This window comes from Amyelois transitella, chromosome 3 (assembly GCF_032362555.1).
Source record: "Amyelois transitella isolate CPQ chromosome 3, ilAmyTran1.1, whole genome shotgun sequence".
NCBI classification, from domain to species: domain Eukaryota; kingdom Metazoa; phylum Arthropoda; class Insecta; order Lepidoptera; family Pyralidae; genus Amyelois; species Amyelois transitella.
Genome location: NC_083506.1, coordinates 12,948,335 through 12,969,645, shown reverse-complemented (window position 1 = coordinate 12,969,645; position 21,311 = coordinate 12,948,335). Strand labels below are relative to the sequence as shown.

Here is a 21,311-nt window from a genome sequence, read left to right as displayed (position 1 = left end):
AGAGATGGAGTGGTCCTATTCTTTTTTGTATTGGTGCCGGGAACCACACGGCACTAATACCGTATTTACAGATTTCAGAAAACTCTTCTACTATGATTCTGGTCTTGGAATCCGCGTTACGACTTCTTTCTCGTCACTTTATCCGGTTTTCGAGTCCTCAATTATGAGTCCATTGGCTCGCATATCATTCGCGGCATTGAGTCAGGAATCCTTTGGTCTGCCCCTACTATCGATCCCAGTGGAAACATTGCCAGAAATTGTTCCCCAGATAGTCTACACCACAGCACGCTCCCGCAAAACGTCACCCAACCAACGTAGAGGCTTTCCTTTATTTCGTCAGCCGTGTGAAGTCAGAGATGTAAGCTGCCGTAAATACCTTGAAGCTACACTGAGCTAAGTAAGAAAATGATACCAAATCTGTATAAACATAGGTGTTACGCATGTGGGTCACTGTACACAAAGAATAATTTAATAAAGTAAATACATTTCGACATACACGACGCCTAATTAGAAATATTAACATTTCGAGACACCTGTATTATTATCATGTAAATTAGGGTCCTCCAAAAGTAAAACCAATTATTTTCCCCATTTTAGCTTAAAGAAGTAGTATAAAGATATAGATCTACTGCTATAAGTGTATCACAAAGAGTTAACTAAATATTACCTAACCTAGATACATATTTACAGAATGTTAAACCTATCAAACTGAAAACTGATAAATCTAAAGAAATAAAAGATACCTGAATGATAAGAGATGTATATATAACTAAAAACTAATAACACTTAGTTAACACACAACGTACAGACAACAAAGAAGTCACTCCTTCGATATTAAGACTTAAAGTAAATAATTTTTACGGCTTTGTTAATTTAAATAACAAAACACTGAAAATTTTTAATGGGATGCGACTAAACGCATTGTAGTAATATTGTTTGATACAACAGGTGAGGAAGTTGTTGAGTTTTTAATTATGAAAGTCATATAATTATTTGATCACTGTGCCAGATATCCTCTCATCGTAGCGTATTTCATGTTGTATTTTCAGCTGTAATAAGAGTTCATTTTAAACAGTATGCACTAAAATATTACTTACTATAACTTGACAAAATGTTAAAGGTATGTTCCCTGCCAGACTTAAATCATGGATTTAAGCTTCCTGAATTTCCTATTTCTTGAGAAATATGAAACTTCTAGACCACCGATAGGCATCAGATCAGATGGGCCGTTAAGTATCTGAATTATTGGTCCAAAATATTTGATATCCTTAGCTTTTTTAAAACCTAAAGTGTGTTTAGTTAGTGACATCCATGTTCCTACAGAAGACCAATAAGTTTCTAAAAATTCATCAATACTTGTAGTAAATCTTTTCACGGGAAGCGTAAAAAGTGCTCTTATACATGAACCCATAGACCCTATTTACAATGCACTTTTACTTTATGTCAATCTACTAACATAACCACTTCACTCTTTATTTCAGAAAATATAATGATTTGGCCACAAATCTTTGCAACCCTTCTGCTATCACTTGAAATATCCCACGCCACGCAAACCAAAGATGTCGTCAACTTCACCGAACTGTTTGGATATTCGCCACGCGGCAGCCTCAAGTTTCCTGAGCTAGCGGCGTATGATGGCTTTCACAGTGAAACTCACTACGTCACCACAAGTGATGGCTACATCCTTGCGCTCTTCAGAATCCCACTCCAAGACACCTGCCCTGAAGACGACGATAAACTTCCAATCTTGTTTAACCATGGACTCTACTTGAGTGGAGATGATTGCATACTGCCGGGGCCTGGGAAATCCCACTGCTACATATACTCCGATAACTGCTACGACGTGTGGATACCCAATAATCGAGGAAACCGCTACAGTAGGAATCATACCACACTCAATCCTGACAAAAACCCCGAGTTCTGGAATTTCGCCTGGGACGACATGGCGTCTAAAGATTTGCCAGCCATTATTGACTATATCCTAAAAGTTACTGGTAAGAAACAACTGACATTTGTAGGTCATAGCCAAGGCGTAGCAACATTGATTTTACTATGCGCAAAACAGCCAGAGTACAATGATAAAATTAATGTAGGCTTCGGACTGTCAGCCACAGCTTGGCTGGATCACTCACGATTCTTACTGATACCTGTAGAAGCAGGACTGTCCGCCGTTGCAGACGGTGTTAACAATTTGACAAACGCAGAATTCCTTCCAACGGGAGGGCTTGTGCAAACTGCCGGCACAGTCTTGTGCGGACTTAGCGAAGTCGAGTACCCGTTTTGCTCATTCATCCTCTTTGCTGCTTTGGGCTTCAATAAATTTAATATCAAACCCGATGTTTTGAAAGCACTTCCTGGTCACGTTCCAGCCGGTACATCGCTCAAAGACTTCATTCGCTGGGGTCAGATCAGGAAAAACGGTTTCACAGAATATGATTATGGGTTAGTAGGAAACATAAAAGCGTACGGTAAACTGAAGCCACCAGTTTTCAATTTAAGCGCAGTGTCAATGAAATGGATTTTCCTCGCCAGTTTGAACGACTACGTCGGCGACCCAAGGGACATCAAACGGCTAACACACGTGCTATCCAATGCTGAAATGTGTGTATTGAACGACACGAAGTTTGGGCATCTGGACTTTTTGTATGCGGATAGCTTGTCGGTACAAATTACTCCTAAAGTGCTGTCCTATTTAGAGACTGGGAATTACAAATGTGATACGAATACCGCAAGTACTTTATAAAGTCACGACATGATGGAGATTGATGATAAAATTCAATAACCTGCTGTATACCTATAATAAAAAACGATTTATCACTTTGTTTCTTTTATTGAATACAGTATCACCACTACACATGACTCCGAATTATGAACTGACGAAAAATCTCTTTATTTTCCCTTTGCCATGAGTGTTACTCACCCCCCATTGAAGTGGGGAATGAATGGTTGAGAATAGAAAATTAAATTCTTACAAAAAGTTCATCTGTTATCCGTACATTTTACGTGCCAAAAGTTTAAATCAATCAGCATTGTATTACTTTTTTTTATTAAAAGAACAGTTGTATGAAGTTCAAGAGGCATGAAATTTAAATTCAAACTGAATACCGAGTAAACGACCCATGCATGCGGTCTTTAAAAACTCATTACTTGCTCCAAGAGCAGACTTTAACGACCTGCATAATGTACCTGTTAGGTTTAGGTTTAAAGACATTTATTCTCATTAAGACAAGTTGTCACTTACATGAGAACCCAAATTACTATTTACAATAACATTACAGATACTCGTTCGCTGCCCTGAAAGGCCACATAATAAAACAAAAGCATACATATTTAAAAGTTAGATCAAAAAAAAAAAAAAAAAAAAAAATAATAATTAAAAAATAATTAAATAAAACAACTACAAACCCACCACTAAGTTACCAAGCACAACAGCTCGCACCCAAACCAGTTTTACACTTTAATAGGGACATTTGTGGTTATATGTTTGGCAAGTTTTTTTTTAAATACGGCGAGTGAATCGATAGATTTTATAAGAGAGGGTAGTTTATTAAAAAGACGCGCTCCTTCAACTGTTATCGCTGTCGATCCATGCTTAGTGCGCGACCTTGGAACAACAATGAAGCTCGCGCGTCGAGTGCAGATGCGCGCAACCTTTTTCTGCTTTATGAATTGTAGGTCGGTACGGACCGTTTTATTTACCGTTTTGCGGATAAATATGCAAATGTTATAAACATATAATTGTTTTATGCTCATTAATTTAGTTTTGCTAAATATATCTGCAGATGGAGTTCGAAAATTATAACTGAATAATGTTTTTATTATTTTATTTTGTACAATTTGTAATTCGCGTAAAATGGTTTTAGCAGCACTTCCCCAAATTTCAATAAGGTATATTAAATGCGGTTTTACTAATGCATTATAGACTGTTAGACGCAAGTCGTATGGAATAAAGCGAACGCTATTCCTGAGACAGGCCAATAATGATATTAATTTAGTTTTTATCTTTTTTATGTGGACTTTCCATGTTAGATATGTGTCAATGTGAAGGCCGAGATATTTTTCATGGGTTTTCTCTTGCAGAGGTGTGTTATTCAATGTTAATGGTATGTGATTAGGAACTGGTTTATTTTTTGCTTTAAAAAGTATATAATTAGTTTTAGGAATATTTATTGTTAGCAAGTTATATTGAAACCAACTATAGAGAGTTTCGAGATCGTTTTGAGCTTGAGAAACTAAATTGTGAATTGATGAGCCAAAATAAAAAAGACATGTATCGTCGGCATAGAGTGTGATATGGCCCTTCAAGTCTAAATCCTTCATATTATTGATATAGACTAAGAAGAGCAGTGGCCCTAAAATTGATCCTTGTGGAATCCCACAGGATATGGATTGTGGGTCGCTTTGGAATTTACCATCTAATTTTACTACCTGCACTCTATTTGTGAGGTAGGACTCAAACATTTTAAGAGCTTTATCAGAGATTCCCGCAGCTTCTAGCTTTTTTAAAAGTAGTTTATGACTGACAGTGTCGAAAGCCTTTTTTAAGTCGATGAAAACTCCTAGTACAATATTTTTTTTATCTATATTATTTTTAATTTTAGTTATAAGATCAATTGCTGCTGTTGTTGTGTTACTTTTAGGTCTAAATCCGTACTGACGGTCAAAGAAGAAATTATTAGAGTCCAAGTAGTTCTGAAGGCGTGTATGCAAAACCTTTTCCAGAATTTTTGATATTATCGGCAAAACTGAAATTGGTCGATAGTTACCGGGTTCCGTTTTGGGTCCTGATTTGTAGATAGGTGTAATTTTTGCAATTTTAAGGGAGTCTGGAAATAACCCCTTTTGTAAAAGTTTGTTAATACATTCCGATAATTGACTTATTATTAAATTTTTTATACATTTAATTGTTTTGGTACTAATGCCATCTAAACCTGTACTAGTATTATGATCAAGATTGTTGATAATTTCAAGAATTTCTTCCTCGGTACAAGGTTCGAAGTTATTCATTTGTTGATAAGAAGTAGTTCTTTTTGGTAGTGCATGAGTGTAATTGTCATGGAATTTTTTTGGAATTTCATTCGCGAGATATGATCCAATAGTAGCAAAAAAATTATTAAATACGTTACATATCTCATTGAGGTTTGTTATTTGGCTGGAGCCGACAGAGAGTTTTGAAGGAGCGCGTTTTTGTTTCATTTTGTTGTTAGTTAGAGCATTTAGTAGATTCCACATTTTCTTTGGCTGTCCAATGTAATTTTTAAATTCCTTAGAGTAGAACGACTTCTTAACATCTCGGATTAGGTTTTTTACTTCATTTTTCTTTCTGTCAAACTTTTCTCTTAGGTCTTCATTGTCTGGATTGTTGTTTAATTCTGCCCATATCATGTTTCTTTCAGTGATTACCTCTATTATATTCCTGTTTATCCAGTCTTTTTGAGGTTCGTTAATGATTTTGGTCTTAAATATTTTACTCTCTTCCGTACACTTATTAATTTGTTTTTCTAGACTTGTGAAATTAATATTAGGTTTCTGTGATACAATCCTTTCTACGGATTCATATAGTTTCTTATAATCTATAGCTTCATATCTATTGTATACTTTTGGTGGTGGTTTTATCTTTTTTATTTCCACGTATAATTGTCTGTGGTCAGAAAGAGACGAGTCTACAGTTATCACATGAAAGCTATCTTTCTTCAGATTTGTGCTCACATGGTCCAAAAGAGAGTTTTTGGTTGCTCCCGGCCTGGTATAATATTTTTTGTTAATTTTATTAAGAATTGAGTATCCTGTTTGTTTCAGAAGTTGATTGTATTGTCTGGTCTTAGAATCTTTCGTGAGTAAATCAATATTGTAATCGCCGAAGACAATTGCTCTTTTTCGATGTTCTAATTGTGATTCATACACCTGAAGAAATTGTTTGAAGTTTGTGTCTCCTGGGTTGTAGACCACTCCTACTTCTAGTCCGTAATTCTCTAGTTGTATCCACAAGTAATTGTTGCCTCCAATATATAATGACTCGGATAAATTATGTTTCAGATTATTATGGACATATGCGGATACTCCTCCTCCTTCATAATCTGTTCTGTAGTTATAATAGTGAAAATAATTTGGTAGTTGAAATCGTAGTGCTTCCTCCTCATTGCGAATCCAAGTCTCAGTTATTAGAATGATATGAACTTTGTTTGGTATTGCTCGAAGCATACATTTGAGCTCGTCAAATTTTCCTTCAGTTCTTATACTTCGGGCGTTAAGATATAGGAAAGAAAAGCGTGATTTATTGTTAGGAAAATTCTGATAATTATCTAGCAGTTCGTATGTATTGATACTCTCGGTGTGGGTGCAGCTTGTTGTGCTCAACGATTGAAGTTTTTTGAGTTTTTTAGAATTGATGGAGTTCCATTAATATATTTGATAGTAAGATCCGTCTCGCCTTTATCTTGACGTCGCCTAAGCTCTTCTTTAAGATTTTCATGTAATTTTGTTGCGATGGTGTTTGATCCGAAAACATTTTAACTCCATCTCTGAGTTTACTTCTGTTGCGGAGCAGTTGTTTTGCAGGTTCTGGTGTTTCAAAACATACTTTAATACTGCGGTTTTTCCCTGGACGCGGTTTGCCGATCCTAAAAACTTTGGATGGTTTTGGTATGTCTGAACTTATCATGGAGATAGTGCTAAGGACAACAGCTTCATCCTTTATTAGACTTTCCTCCGTGGTTGACGAAATTTGTTCAGGTACGCCGAAAAGGACAATATTTTTCTCTCTATTCTTGCGGTTCTGCATCTCCTGTATGACTTCCTCACCGAGAGAAAGCTTATTTTCCACACTGAGCGGAGTAGTCGTCGAAGCAACTTTCAGCATGTTTATATCTGATTCCAGGGATTCCATTTTGATTTGCATTGCGTTAAGCGATCGCTCGTTTGATGATTTTAGGTCAGCTATCTGCTCCTTTATGTCGGAAATATTCTCTTGCATTGTTTTCAAGATCTGCTCGTTGGACCCAACATATTTTTCTAATAAAGAACTGATACGTGATATTTCATTTCTCATATCTCTTAGAGTGTCAGTTAACCTGTTCAGTATTCTATTCTATTCTAAGGCTGAAATTATATTCTAAACGTATGCATTAGATGTAGCTACCTACAAGCTTAATAGGTTTCAGTCTTTTCAGGTATTTTGCCTGGTGGCAAAAGATGACAAAGGTCAAAAGCCGGAGCTCATCACCTGAGAAGTGAAGACGCAACCAGAAATAATGTACAGGACATTATAATGATTATCTTTCATATCGATTTTTCTAATACATACCTATTCTAGGTGTAGTTCAATTTATCTTTTTGATACTTCTTAAGAGTATTAATTATTAAATTCTGCGATGGAAGTAGCAGGCAGCTGTCAACAAAACAACAATTTTAAAAAGGCCGGTTATTTTAATGTCAGTAAGGTAAATTTTTAACTTTTGACATTGACATTTTATCGGGGCATCAGAGTTACCTGCATAAGTATTTTTCTCTTAAATAAAGTAAAAAATTGTCATTAAAATTATGGTACCGCTCGATTGAGAAAAATCGGTGGACGTCACAAAAACCCTTAAAAATAGTAAAAACAAGTCATCGTCTAAAAGAAGAATCCCAAGTATTTAAGCCTATCCCTTAGTCGCCTTTTACTACATCCTTAGGAAAGAGATGGAGTGGTCCTATTATTTTTTCTATTGGTGCCTAGAACCACATGGCACCATAACATACCTAATCCTGTCCCTTAGTCGCCTTTTACTATATCCTTAGGAAAGAGATGGAGTGGTCCTATTATTTTTTCTATTGGTGCCTAGAACCACATGGCACCATAACATACACATATATATTATATTGTATTAATCTCATAACATCAGGGATAAATATTTTTAAGAGTTGGTAGCTCATCAGCTGACCTGTCAACAGTGTCAACTCAACTCAACCAACACACACTGTCAACAACAGCTGGTTCTCTGTTGTGCACTTGATTTCTAGAATGTAAAAATAATGTGATAACAAGTTATTTATATATCGCCAAAGCTAACATAAACAAAACTTGTGTGATAATTTTCTCGTATATCGTTTATTCAGTTAAGAACTTAGCATGTCGCTAAGAAGTATATTGCAAAGGTAAGTTGCCAATTATTCGTTTCTACTACGTTAAAATTTTGATATTTATTTACTGGTGTATTGCAAGAGTATATTTTTATTGCATTAACTTAGTGACAATTGATAAAGTTTATAACGAGGTTCTGCGTCATTTGCGATTAGTAAATGTTGTGTGTTTGTCCCATTACGAATCATAATATCATGATACAAACCTACTGCTTATCCGGATCATGCCCCCATTAATAAATATCTAAATTTACTAAGTGAATTTTCATTCTTTTATTCATTCAATACAACATAAATAATTTTTTTTTATATGACTTAACTAATAACCTACTGCACAAATACATTCTTTGAGGAATTATTAACTTAAGAAAAAGATACTCTAGGGCTTTGAGTCTCAAATATCAACTGGCTTATTTTTCTCATCTTCAGGTCTTTGAAAAAGAATGTTTTTGTGGTATCAGCCCAAGGCAGGCTATTTAGTTATGACAGAGGTGAGCAGACAAGGAATGGAGATGGAAAAGAGATACGCACCAAGCATATAGCTGCTGTTTTGTTTGGCTCGGTACTGGTTGGAGCTGCTATTAAAGGTACTTTATATTACAGTATTTGTTCTTCAGTTCTTGGCATTTCACTTGACAGTGAACATAGATTTTTTAAATACAAGAAAAATAAAAATTCAATGTTTTTCATTCAAAAATAATTAGGTGTAGGTATATACCAAATTTACACACCCTCTCAGTATTTGAAATATTTAATGGATTGTATATATTTTTAATGTAAATAAATATTAATAATATAAATAATTGTACCAATAGAAATAAGAAAAGGACTACTCGGTCTCTTTCCCATGGATGTCTTAAGAGGCGACTAAGGGATAGGCTTATAAACTTCTTATTTTAGGTAATAGATTACCAAACAGTCACTATTTGAATCTCAAGCGATATAGATGTGATTATATGAATGAATGAATAAATATCATAAATTTTTTTTAAAATGTAACATCCTGAAATTTATGACCCCTCCTTCCCCTTGTCACACAATGTCACACTTCATCGACCCCCTCCTCCCCCTTAACGTGTGACGTCATTTATGGATGTCCAGACCAAAGCTATTATGCAATAGTCTTATTTTATATCATTGTTACAGAAAAATTTCTGAGCACACAGAAATCTAACAAAACGTCAGCAATTGTCAACAATGAGGATGACTTCATAGCTGGAGACAAGAAACCAGGTCTGCCGGTCTACCGAGCTGAGGAAGTCCAGCAACATGACAACAAGTAGGTACTTCCTCCTGGCTTTAGTCCCAGTGGCATCCTCATCTCGCTGGAGAGGAGCCCAGGGTATGCCTTTGACCGTGGATCCTAGATTGGGTGAGTCAGGTTTTAACTTGAAACAACTCCTATCTGACCTCCGCAACCTTTGCAGGTAAACCCAACCCGTATTGGATCCATAGTTACACATCCACTTGCCTGAATGTGCAGATTTCCTCACAATGTTTTTTTCCTCACCATAAGAGTTACCAATATTGGTTAGTATACTTTGAAAATAGTGAATAAATAAATATATACTGGACAAATTAAATATAAATATATATATATATATAAATATATATACGGGACAAATTACACAGATTGAGTTAGCCTCGAAGTAAGTTCGAGACTTGTGTTACGAGATACTAACTCAACGATACTATATTTTTAATAAATACTTATATAGATAAACATCCAAGACTCAGGCCAATCAGAAAAAGTTCTTTTCTCATCATGCCCTGGCCGGGATTCGAACCCGGGACCTCCGGTGTCACAGGCAAGCGTACTACCGTTGCGCCACAGAGGCCGTCAAACATACACTGATTGAGATAGCCTCGAAGTAAGTTTGAGTTAAGTCAAGTTTTTTTTTCCCAAAGTGATTTCCGTCTGACCTTCACAACCTTGACAGGGGAACCTGACCCATATCGGATCGTGGGTACACATCCAGTTGCTTGAATGCATGGGTTTCCTCACGATGTTTGCCATCACCGTAAGAGCATCAGATAAAATGATGTGTATTACTGCATCATAGCGTTCCATGCAGGATAACTTGATATGCAGTTGACTGTACACTGTACAGTGATACGCACATGGTGTGAGACTCATCTAAATTATGACTTTAAAAGAATAGTGAAACAATATATATGACAAATAATGCTGTGTGGTTCCCAGCACCAATACAAAAAAGAATAGGACCACTCCATCTCTTTCCTATGGATATCGTAAAAGGCGACTAAAGAATAGGCTTACAAACTTGGGGTTCTTTTTTAGACGATGGGCTAGCAACCTGTCACTATTTGAATCTCAATTCTATCATTAAGCCAAATAGCTGAACGTGGCTATTCAGTCTTTTCAAGACTATGGGCTCTGCCTACCCGGCAAGGGATATAGACGTGACCATAAATGTATGTATGTAAACAACATGTAATCAATCAATTTCGTAATATGGAAACGTGAATTGATTTATCATCATCAGTCTTTATGGGGTATTGATGAAGTTTTAATTAATGTAGGTACTGTCTTAATTAAAAAGCGTAATAGGAGTGCAGATTAATTTACATTTAGTTAAGATTGGTACAAATCGAAAAGTTATAATGACAGTTTAGTGTTCTGGTTTTCAAATAAAATGTTTAAAATATACCGTGCTGCTATTGGTCCGCTCTACTATGATGATTTAATGCCATTGGTCCACTAACTGTCTATGAAAGTATTATTTTTTTATTATTATTTTCCGTTTATGTCATTTTGCTCTGACAATGAAGAAAATATAGCAAAAAATGTTAGAGCCAAAGTTTAATCATGAACGTAAAACTAAACTTAACTTGGCCTCTTTACCAGAAAGTTGGAAGAGACTACTCATGCATCACACTTTCATCGCGTCATCCACAATTTGTTACACTGTCAAGTTGACGGTTTAGTGTATAACATAGTACAGATTTCATAGATATGAAAGATATATATTTGTCAATTTACAAACGTCCGATGAAAATGCTGCAGTGTAGTTTGTTCCGCCGCTTCTTCTACACATGCGCTTTGGAAGGTGATGTGACGTCAATAAGTGATACCTTGTATCCCAATTTTGAAAATAAATCTATTCTATTCTAATTTAATCACGTCTATAACCTCACAGAGCCAATAGTCTTGGATAGACTGATGATAGGCCATGATCAGTTGTTTGTCTTAATGATAAAATTCCGTCGCCTAAAAGAAGAATCTCAATTTTATAAGCCCATCCCTTAGTCGCCTTTAACGACATCAATGGGAAAAGAAGGAGTGGCCCCATTCTTTTCTCTTCGGCATCTACACGGCACTAATAATTCGAATGTTCATAATAGCATTCGAATTAAGGTAATCAATCATCCTTGTTCCTCTCACAGGAAGAGTTTCTGGGTGACGTACCGGCATGGCGTTTATGACGTCACTAATTTCGTGACGTCACATCCTGGCGGAGAACAGATTTACAACGCGGCCGGTCATAGCGTAGAGCCATTCTGGAATGTCTACGGGATGCACAAGACTAAGGAGGTTTATGAGCTATTGGAGACATATAGGATAGGTAAAAACCATTTTTTTACATACATACATACATCACGTCGGTCACGTCTCTATCCCTTGTGAGGTAGACAAAGCCATAATTATTGAAAAGACTGATAGGCCACGTTCAGCTGTTTGGCTTAATGATAGAATCGAGATTCAAATAGTGACAGGTTGCTAGCCCATCGCCTAAAAAAAGAATCAACCAAGTTTGTAAACCTATTCCTTGGTCGCCTTTTACGACATCCTTGGGAAAGAGATAGAGTGGTCCTATTCTTTTTTGTATTGGTGCCGGGAACAACACGGCACTTATCAAAGCTTTTGAATAGGAGTTTGATTTATAACTCAAAAACTGCACAACCGATTTTGATGATATTCGTCACAGACTGAACCTTTTTACTTTTATTATTGGAAATTTCCACATAATCGAAACCCTGGTAATAATAAAATTACATAATTTTTCCAGGAAATCTCCACGACGAAGATATAGTAGACCACAGTGATGAAGAACTATGGGTCAAGGAGCCTTACAGAGACCGTCGGCTGATCGTGAAGACGGCGAAACCCTTCAACGCTGAAATACCGCCGAAATACCAGGTGGAACACTTTGATACTCCCAAGTATGTTGTACTTAGTATATAATACTGTGATGCTTTCAAGTTTTTAACAGATTCCTTGTTTATAAAATGTAACTATACTTACTATTTTCTTGTTACTGTGAAAATTTCTAGGCAATAAAGATATTACAAACAAACTATGAATTTAACAATTGATTTGTAAATTATGTGAATCATCGAACAGGGAACCTGTTTAACCTAGTGTTCAGTCAGTTGTACTTTCAATTACTTTTAATACTCCTTTACTTTTAATAATACTTATTAGGTTTTATTTACAGCCATGAAATATTTGATACTATAAAGTACCTGTGTTGTTAACATTTTGATGTACCCTAGTATTTTAATTATATCTTATACTTAAACATTTTGATACTCTGGAAGTACGTGTGTAAAATGAGTACATGTATGCCTAGTATTTAAACATCTTGTACGACCGAATTTTCTAATACTTTTAATAAATGCAGTCAGATTTACTTTTATATATTTTTTTAAGAATTGCCTATATGTAATGTAGCGGGAGCGATGATTCGGCTCGACCGCCATCAAAGGGAAGATCTTCCGCCAGCTGGTGTGACGCCTGGGGAACCGCGGCTCCAACGATGTTGTGTCGGAGGTTATATATATATAGCTGCGATCCGTGAAATCTTTGCTTGCGCGATTTAGGTTTTTCGCTGTTTATGACTGATAGCGTCGCGTGATTCTATTTTTTTTTGACATGTAGGTATATTTATGTTTCCATTTTTCCCCAGTGAATTATTCTACGTTCGCCAACACATGCCCGTGCCCGAACTTACAGAAGACCACACCCTCCGCGTCATCGTCCAGGGTCCGAAGACCAGCGAGCAGCGGTTCTCCCTCGCGGACCTGGACCGGTTTCCGAGGCATACCCTCAGAGCGGCGCTCATGTGCGCTGGCAACCGGAGGAGTGAGATGAACCAGGTGATTACTACTTCTTCTTGAAGAGTTAACTCTTTGACGGTGGAGTTAAGTGGAGCGTCCTCCGTTCATCTCTTTTCTTTCCATATTTTTTTTTCGGTATTTTGATACGTTTATACATACATATGGTCACGTCTATATCCCTTGTGGGGTAGACAGAGCCAACAGTTTTGAGAAAAGACTGATATGCCACGCTCAGCTATTTGGCTTAATGATAGAATTGAGATTCAAATAGTGACAGGTTGCCAACCCATCGCCCAAAGAAAGAATCCCGAGTTTGTAAGCTTATCCCTTAGTCGCCTTTTACGACATCCATGTGAAAGAGATGGAGTGGTCCTATTCTTTTTTTGTATTAGTGCCGGGAACCACACGGCAGTGTATTTTGTTACCAGTTACTAAATCGTTACCATAGAGAGAATACCTCATAGAGTAAGTATGAATTTATTATGGAGTGTGTTACCAAAGTACTTAGATATATGACACAATATGCTAAGGCCAATTAGCTGTGGCATTTTTATGGGAAATTTAACACCTAGTTTCATCGACCAAGCATACCTACCTATGCTGCACATAGGTACCTATATTATTTTAAATTAATATTTCATTTTCTTTTTTCTATGAGCATTCGATGGCTGTACCTATATTTCAGTGAGTACCGTTCTGTGATTTAGAAAATTATGTTTGTGTGTATGTATGTAGATATAAGGTAGTGTGTACGTATATGAGCACTTTAAAAGTTAATTTTCACATCGTCTGTGCCATTGTTGGATCATGTAAAACACCTTTAATTTTTTTTTGTGTAAATCAGCATGTTTACAGTCATTATCACCGAACTAACGACCTATAAACATAACTAATAGTAGATCATATTTTTTCGTAGTTTGAAGCTTTATGAGTACCTATGTGTTTATATGCCGAGCTTGCATGAAGAGAGTTATGAATGTGGATGAAGCAAAGGAAGTATGCAGGGATCGTGGCAAGTGGAAAGAGGTAGTCTCTGCCTACCCCTCCGGGACAGAGGCGTGAGTTTATGTATGTATGTATGTATGTATGTGTTTATAAGCTTATTTTTCCTAGACAAACGTGTGTAGGTACTTATTTGACGCAAAACTAGCGCCCTCATTGACATTTCTACTTTATTTCTTACTGAACGAAATAAAATGTGTCTCTCACAGCAGGTGAAGCCGGTGAAGGGCATCAGCTGGGCCGGGGGAGCCATCAGCAACGCTGTGTGGAGCGGAGTCCTGCTCAGGGATGTGCTGATACACTGCGGGGTGGACCTGACTCTCACTGGCGGCAAGCATGTCATTGTGAGTGAATGAAATGAAGGAAACCTGAACTAGGATCAATTGACGTTGACACATTGCGACGTGATCTAAGTTGGATGGTTACCGCATTCAAGTTACTTTTTAATAGGTCCGCTTTATCTGTTTCCCATGGATGTAAGGCGACTAAGGGATAGATAGATGTATAGATAAAACTCTTTTATTGCACCGTTAGAGTAAAACATACAAAAGAACACAAAACAGATAGTGATATACAAAGGCGAACTTATCGCTAATGCAATCTCTTCCAGTCAACCTTTGGGTGGAAGGAAACCAAACAGGCTTATAAACTTGGGAATATTCTTTTAGGCGATGGTCTACCAACGTATCAACCTGTCACTATTTGAATCTTAATTTCATCATCAATCTTTAAGCCATGCAGCTGAACGTGGCCTATCAGACTTTGTGAGACCGTTGGCCCTGACTACCCTATCTGGGATAAATACGTGATTATATGTAAAGTCCTCGTTGTAGCTCATAATTTTTTATTCTCGCTCAGTTCACAGGCGCTGACATGGACGCGACTGGTGTTAACTTCAGCACTTCTATCCCGCTGAGTCTAGCCGCTGACCCTGGGGCGAGGGTGCTGCTGGCCACTCACATGAACGGCGCGCCACTCCCCCCCGACCACGGGCGTCCGCTCAGAGTGATAGTTCCTGGCGCTCCAGCCGTTAGGAGTGTAAAATGGCTAGGTATCATATAATTTACTTCACAGCTGTTTAGAAATTATCTACCTCGTGTTGACACTCCACAAGCAACAATAGTGATATATCCTGAAACGCGAATGCAAAGTTTTTTTACGAATTGGAGGATACAACCTGCGACTCAAAGTCATAGGAGCTACATTTCCTCACGACACCTAGCTTGGTCCTCGGTTGGAAGATCTTGCTTTTATGACGTTCGACTAAGAATCACCCTTTCCCTACGACGATGGTTGTCCGCTCATAGTGATAGTTGCTAGTGCTCGGGCTGTTCAATGTGCTTCAATGTTAAATTGATATAATATTCGGGTATTTTGAGAAAAAAAGGGGTATAAGGCTGAAAATAATGCTGATTTGACAAAAAGAGTTGGGCAAGATCGACTTTGAGGATTTCTAATCGTAAAAAATGGAATAAGTACCCGAAACCGCCGAGCTTGTATGAAGAGAGTTATGAATGTGGACGAAGCGAAAGAAGTATGCAGAGATCGTGGCAAGTGGAAAGAGGTAGTCTCTGCCTACCCCTCCGGGAAAGAGGCGTGATTTTGTGTGTGTGTGTGTAAAAATGGAATAAATGAATTTGTCTATTCTATTATTCCAATCTATTCCACAGAATCGATAACGATAGGCGAAGACGAGAGCCCGTCACACTGGCATCAGAAAGACTATCGCGCGTTCAACCCTTCCAAGACTTGGGACACGGCTGACTTCAGCACTGCGCCACCTGTGTACAGTTTGCCGGTCACTTCGGCCATTTGTGACCCGCAAAATGGCGATACTGTTGAAGTTGTTGATGGTTGTATACAACTCAGAGGTAAGATAATATCGTCTAAGAATCTCAAGTTTTTAAGCCTATCCCTTAGTCGCCTTTTATGACATCCATGGGAAAGAGATGGAGTGGTCCTATTCCTTCTTGCACTGGTTTACAGATCAAACTAGTTTTAAAATTAGGACTTAATTCTAAAAAAAGAGAGTTACTGCTGACTTTTGCATTGCGCCTCCTGTATATACATATGTAGCTTGCCGGTCAAGTCGCCCATTTGTGACCCGCAAAATGGCGAAACTGTTGAAGTTGTTGATGGCTGTATACAACTCAGAGGTAAGATAATATTTACAGATCAAACTAGTTTTGAAGTTAGGACTTAACTCTAAAAAAAATAGTTACGGTTGACTTTTGCATTGCGCCTCCTGTATATATGTAGCTTGCCGGTCATGTCGGCCATTTGTAACCGGTAGAATGCCGAAACTGTTGAAATTGTTGATGCGATGCGATTTTATAATCATCGTGCCTTACTTTTTTAAACAATCACATCCTTCATTACATTTCTTATTACTATTTCTTTCTCTTCATTTCTTATTATTCTTCCGTCTCTGGGCCCATTATAGGAGGTTCGGCTCTCTTCACTTTTCTGTGTCAAGACGCTCGATCTTGGGTTGTCAATTCTGACAACTGGTCTCGCTTGAGGTCCATTTGAATTTTACATTTGTTTTAATTTAAATTTACTTGTTTTAATGGAAATACCTCATCTAGGTGACTACAGCCGTTTTTCATTTAGGTAGATGTTTCGCTTTATTCCGTTAATGATAAAATTTTTTGGTCCGCCATTGCAAGTGATTTGTTTCATGTCCTATTTTCTTGTTACTGTGTAAATTTCTATGCAATGAAGATATTACAAACAAACAAACTTTTTTCCCATCAGGATACGCATACTCCGGTGGCGGTGCTAAAATTTTGAGGGTAGATGTGACGACAGACCGCGGTGAGCACTGGCTGGAGGCGCGGCCGGCCGCCGCCGACGCCGCGCCGCCGCGCCAGCACTACGCCTGGACGCTGTGGACCGCACGCGTACCCGTGGAGGCCCACCAGCACGAGGTGAGGAACACTTTTGTTGGTTCTTTTGGGAGGCGTTCATGGGGCTGAAGACAACGCCACATAAAGCAAATAAGAACACACCACATAAGGCTTTATAATGGGTTTATGATTCAAATAATGACAGGAAGAATACCAAGTTTATAAACCTATTCCTTAGTCGTATACAATTATATTAATAGTATTTGGGCGCTTTCTTGCAGGTGGAAATATGGGTAAAAGCGACTGACAGTAACTTTAACACGCAGCCAGAGAAATTCGAAGACATCTGGAACATTCGAGGTATTCTCAGTAACGCGTACCATAAGATCAAGGTTAAACTAAAACATTAATTGTTAAATGGATATAAGGCTAAAGATCTGAAAGGTTGTGTTTAAAAATGTTCATTCGTCATTGAAGAAACAGTGGCGACATCTACTTAAAAGAAAGCTAACTAACTTTACCAATAGATGGCGCTATTAATAAACCTGCAAACTACATCGCGATATCAGTTTCATTATTATAATTAGTAATCATAACGTGACTTTTAGAATCAATAAATATGCTTTTCATATTTTAAAGGTAGATTTGTAATAGTTGAGAATGCAGAATTCATATAATGTTGTAACCTTTTCATAATAAGAGATCTATTTCGAACACTTAATTATTAGGACTCAGTAGGTAGGTATATAATATTGTTTTATGGCCAAGCCAAAGCAAATGTTCGTTATTTTTCATTAGGCAAGTAACTTATTAAGTAGAAATCGGATATTCCAAAGTTTTGATTGAATAAAAACAAGAACCACTCCCCGTAGCATGGCACGCGAGATGCCGTTTTTATCGCGCGAAAAACTATCTCTGTTAATTTTAGTACTATACCATCTTTTTTGTTGCAAAGTATTCTGTATATAAGTAGTTAAACTGTAGACAAAATGAATTGAAAAATGTCGGTAATGTAATGTTTTTAAAAATTTATAAACATCTTGGTCAAATCAGAACGAACAGTTTCATTACATGATATTGTTTAAACGATGTCCGATATCTTATAAAAGTTATTTTACTTATTTGTTGCTCCACTTTTGCAATAATATGAAGTAGAATTAGTAGTAAAGTACAATAGTTCTTATTTGTTAATTTTATACAAGAATTCAATGCAAATCATAATGTTGTTAAAATAAGTTTTATTTACATATTAAAGTTGTTATTGACCTTATAAAGTATTTTATTTCGGTGTTACGGAGCGACGAGTTCGATACGAGTGGTCATTTCAAATCCATTATTTTATTTATTTATTGGTTTACATTTAACAGTTTACGACTTCAAAGCTTGCCTTTAATACATTTATATACATATATATGTAAATAATCACGTCTATATCCATTAAGGGGTCAGACAGAGCCAACAGTCTTGAAAAGATTGAAAGGCCATGATCAACTGTTTGGCTCAAGATGGAATTAGAGCTACATTAAATAACTGTAATTATCTAACTAGCGTCCATGCCTGGTTTCGCCCGCGTACCAAACACTTAATATTTCCTTGTGCAATAAGCTGACATTCAATTAAAATATAAGAATATCTCATTGAAATAAATGAAAACCACTATCTCTTACATCGTACTAAGTATAAATTAATGATACCGCTTTATTTAAACAAGGCACATGACGTAATACATATCAGTTGTTGCCTATTATGTAAATACCAAAACAACGCGTCGCATTCCAGTCTGTCAAGGAAAGCGAACATGTTTATCTCAAAGAGAGTTCAAAGTGCGCGCCTCCTCAATCAAGTTATCGCGTTAAAAAATCTTCAACAGAACCGTTTAAAAAGTCATAACAACGAAAACTTTTTAAATGTAAAAATTAATGGAGATCAATTGAAATTTCCTTTCGTTTGGCTTAGAGATAACTGCCAGTGTGATAACTGTTTCCATCAAACCGCCAAAAGCAGGATTCTTGATTGGAGTAGATTCGAAACGGACATAAAGCCGAAATATGTTGAAGAAAATGCAGATTCTGTCAAAGTGGAATGGAGTGACGCCCACGTGTCCCGGTATAAGCTGAATTGGCTCAAGTTCAGAAGTTTTACTGATAAAAATCAGCAAAGGTATAAAGAAGAAATTTACCAGCCCACAAAAATCACTTGGAAAGGTGACCAATTCGACGATATATGCAGTCGCCATGATTATACTGAAATCTTACAGAGCGATAAAGCATTGCATGAATATTTGCATAAGCTGTCCGTGTATGGAGTGGCTTTGATTCAAAATGCGCCAAACTCTGAAACAGCAATTGATGCTGTCGTAGCGAGAATCGGATTCACAAAGCAAACCCATTACGGTGTTAAATTCATAGTACAGCATGTAGTTAACACCAGTAACGTTGCTTATTTATCGAGCAACTTGCAGATGCATACAGATTTGCCATACTATGAATACTGCCCTGGAACAAACTTACTCCACTGTTTGGTGCAAACAAAAAGTGCTGGAGGAGAGAACTTGCTATCAGATTGTCATTACATTGCTTCTTACATGAAGGAGAATCATCCAGAGGAATACAGACTGCTGACAGAAACAGAAGTGGAGTGGAGTGACATTGGAGTGGAACACGGGAATGAGTTCTTTAAGCTTCATAGAGGGCCAGTTATATGCTTGGACAAACATGGAGAAATTAATAGAATAAACTTCTCAATTCCTCAACGGGGCAGCCATTTTCCTGGCCCAATAGAAGTAGTTGAGCCCTGGTACAAAGCTCATGGATTATTCTTACAATTAAACCACAAATTCTCTGCAAAATTCAAAACAACAGACGGAGATATTTTAGCTTTTGATAATATAAGACTGTTACATGGCAGGAATGCTTATGAAGATAACACAAATAATGTGAGAAAGCTGATTGGAGCATACATAGACTGGGATGAGATTTACTCCAGACTGAGATGTCTAAAAGTAAAAATAAACAAACTAGATGGAATTTATTAATCTAAATGGGTGCAAAAAGAACAATCTCAGCATGATTGCTTTTGTACCAATCACATTTTTCTAAGTGTTAGTAAATTTAGATTTAAAGTATTCATTAAACACATTTATCATAGCATAAAGCCTACTAAATCTAATATAATAATCTTCCTAGTCTGACTTATCTCTCAAGTAAACACAGATTATCATACTTGTGTCAAAAGTTTATTAAATAAAAACCACTTAACTTTCCAGACATTTTGTTTTTGTTTTATTACTTGACAGTTTATTTGTTTTTAGACTGCACCGAAATTAAGTCCTTTTTTAAGGAAATAACCATCATTCACCCTATTTGAAAATCAGGTTGTCGGCATTTCAATGTAAGTGTCCAATTTAAATCTTCTTATTGGAAAACTTCTTATGGGTACAATAATATCAGTATCTTGTGTCAATTCACTAACTTCTACTAAAGGGAATTCTTCAAAATCTGGATTGGTAGCCATAGATACCGCAGTAGACTCTGTAGTGTGGAGGTTGATGGTGAAACTAACGTCCTCTGGTAAACTTCTGAATTTATCCGATAAAGCAGACAATTGTAAACAAAATGCGCGTAGGTTTTGCTCTACTTGCACCAAATATGCGTCATTGATGTCATCAAAAGTTTCATTTTTACTCACATCAAAAACAAACTTCATAAGAGGCTCATACTTATTATTAGTTACAGAGAATATTATTCGATGAAGTTGACCTGCCTTTAAGCATTCTGACGCACTTTTTAAACACAAATCGATGTATTGCTTAATTTCTGGATGAATGCATTGGTAAACTACAATGTTATATTTTCTTCTTGTCTCGAATACATTTTTTGGATAGACTGACGCATAATAAAGAATGTTATGGAAAGCTACAGCAAGAAACTCCACCATTATATCAGCGAAACAGCTATCCATGTTTACATATATTTTTATGAGGCTTTTAGCAAAAAATTGGATAATGTGAATAAACTAAAACACAAATATTTACCGCGCGCATTTCTTTGACATTGACACTCGGTTTGTCTGACAATGACATGGCGCCGACTACCAAAACTATTTGACTCTGACAATTTCGGGCGTTGTTGACAAAGAAAAGCATCCAGGCAAAGCAAAGCCAAGCAAAAGCTAAAAAAAATTACTAGTAAAACTTTTTATATTAGGTTCATACTCGGTCGGATCAGCAATAACGACAACTTGTTTATTAGTACGTAA

The 21,311-nt window shown here is 36.9% G+C and overlaps 4 protein-coding genes across 5 annotated transcripts; 3 read left to right on the top strand and 1 right to left on the bottom strand.

The window, feature by feature from the left end:
- The first annotated feature begins 777 nt into the window (after positions 1 to 777).
- On the top strand, positions 778 to 2,818 carry LOC106132989 (lipase 1). The gene is made up of 2 exons (XM_013332569.2): positions 778 to 948; positions 1,482 to 2,818. The coding sequence occupies exon 2, from the start codon at positions 1,490 to 1,492 to the stop codon at positions 2,741 to 2,743; it is 1,254 nt and encodes a 417-aa protein (XP_013188023.2). The 5' UTR covers positions 778 to 948; positions 1,482 to 1,489; the 3' UTR covers positions 2,744 to 2,818.
- Positions 2,819 to 7,996: 5,178 nt separating this feature from the next.
- Positions 7,997 to 18,244, top strand: LOC106132969 (sulfite oxidase, mitochondrial). 2 transcript variants are annotated; one of them, XM_060952337.1, is made up of 11 exons: positions 7,997 to 8,136; positions 8,551 to 8,708; positions 9,268 to 9,400; positions 11,530 to 11,708; positions 12,153 to 12,306; positions 13,053 to 13,242; positions 14,418 to 14,549; positions 15,064 to 15,256; positions 15,876 to 16,076; positions 16,963 to 17,135; positions 17,336 to 18,244. In XM_060952337.1, exons 1-11 carry the CDS (start codon positions 8,111 to 8,113, stop codon positions 17,462 to 17,464), a joined length of 1,668 nt encoding a protein of 555 aa, XP_060808320.1. In that variant the 5' UTR covers positions 7,997 to 8,110; the 3' UTR covers positions 17,465 to 18,244. The 2 variants fall into 2 exon arrangements, with proteins under 2 accessions (XP_060808320.1, XP_060808314.1); XM_060952331.1 differs by having other exon boundaries at positions 14,415 to 14,549; positions 17,336 to 18,243.
- Positions 18,245 to 18,704: 460 nt separating this feature from the next.
- On the top strand, positions 18,705 to 20,318 carry LOC106132987 (gamma-butyrobetaine dioxygenase). Its single transcript, XM_013332566.2, has one exon. The coding sequence runs from the start codon at positions 18,742 to 18,744 to the stop codon at positions 20,086 to 20,088; it is 1,347 nt and encodes a 448-aa protein (XP_013188020.2). The 5' UTR covers positions 18,705 to 18,741; the 3' UTR covers positions 20,089 to 20,318.
- Positions 20,319 to 20,368: 50 nt separating this feature from the next.
- Positions 20,369 to 21,099, bottom strand: LOC106132988 (mitotic spindle assembly checkpoint protein MAD2B). The gene has a single exon (XM_013332567.2). The coding sequence runs from the start codon at positions 21,012 to 21,014 to the stop codon at positions 20,424 to 20,426; it is 591 nt and encodes a 196-aa protein (XP_013188021.2). The 5' UTR covers positions 21,015 to 21,099; the 3' UTR covers positions 20,369 to 20,423.
- Between the last annotated feature and the right edge of the window lie 212 nt (positions 21,100 to 21,311).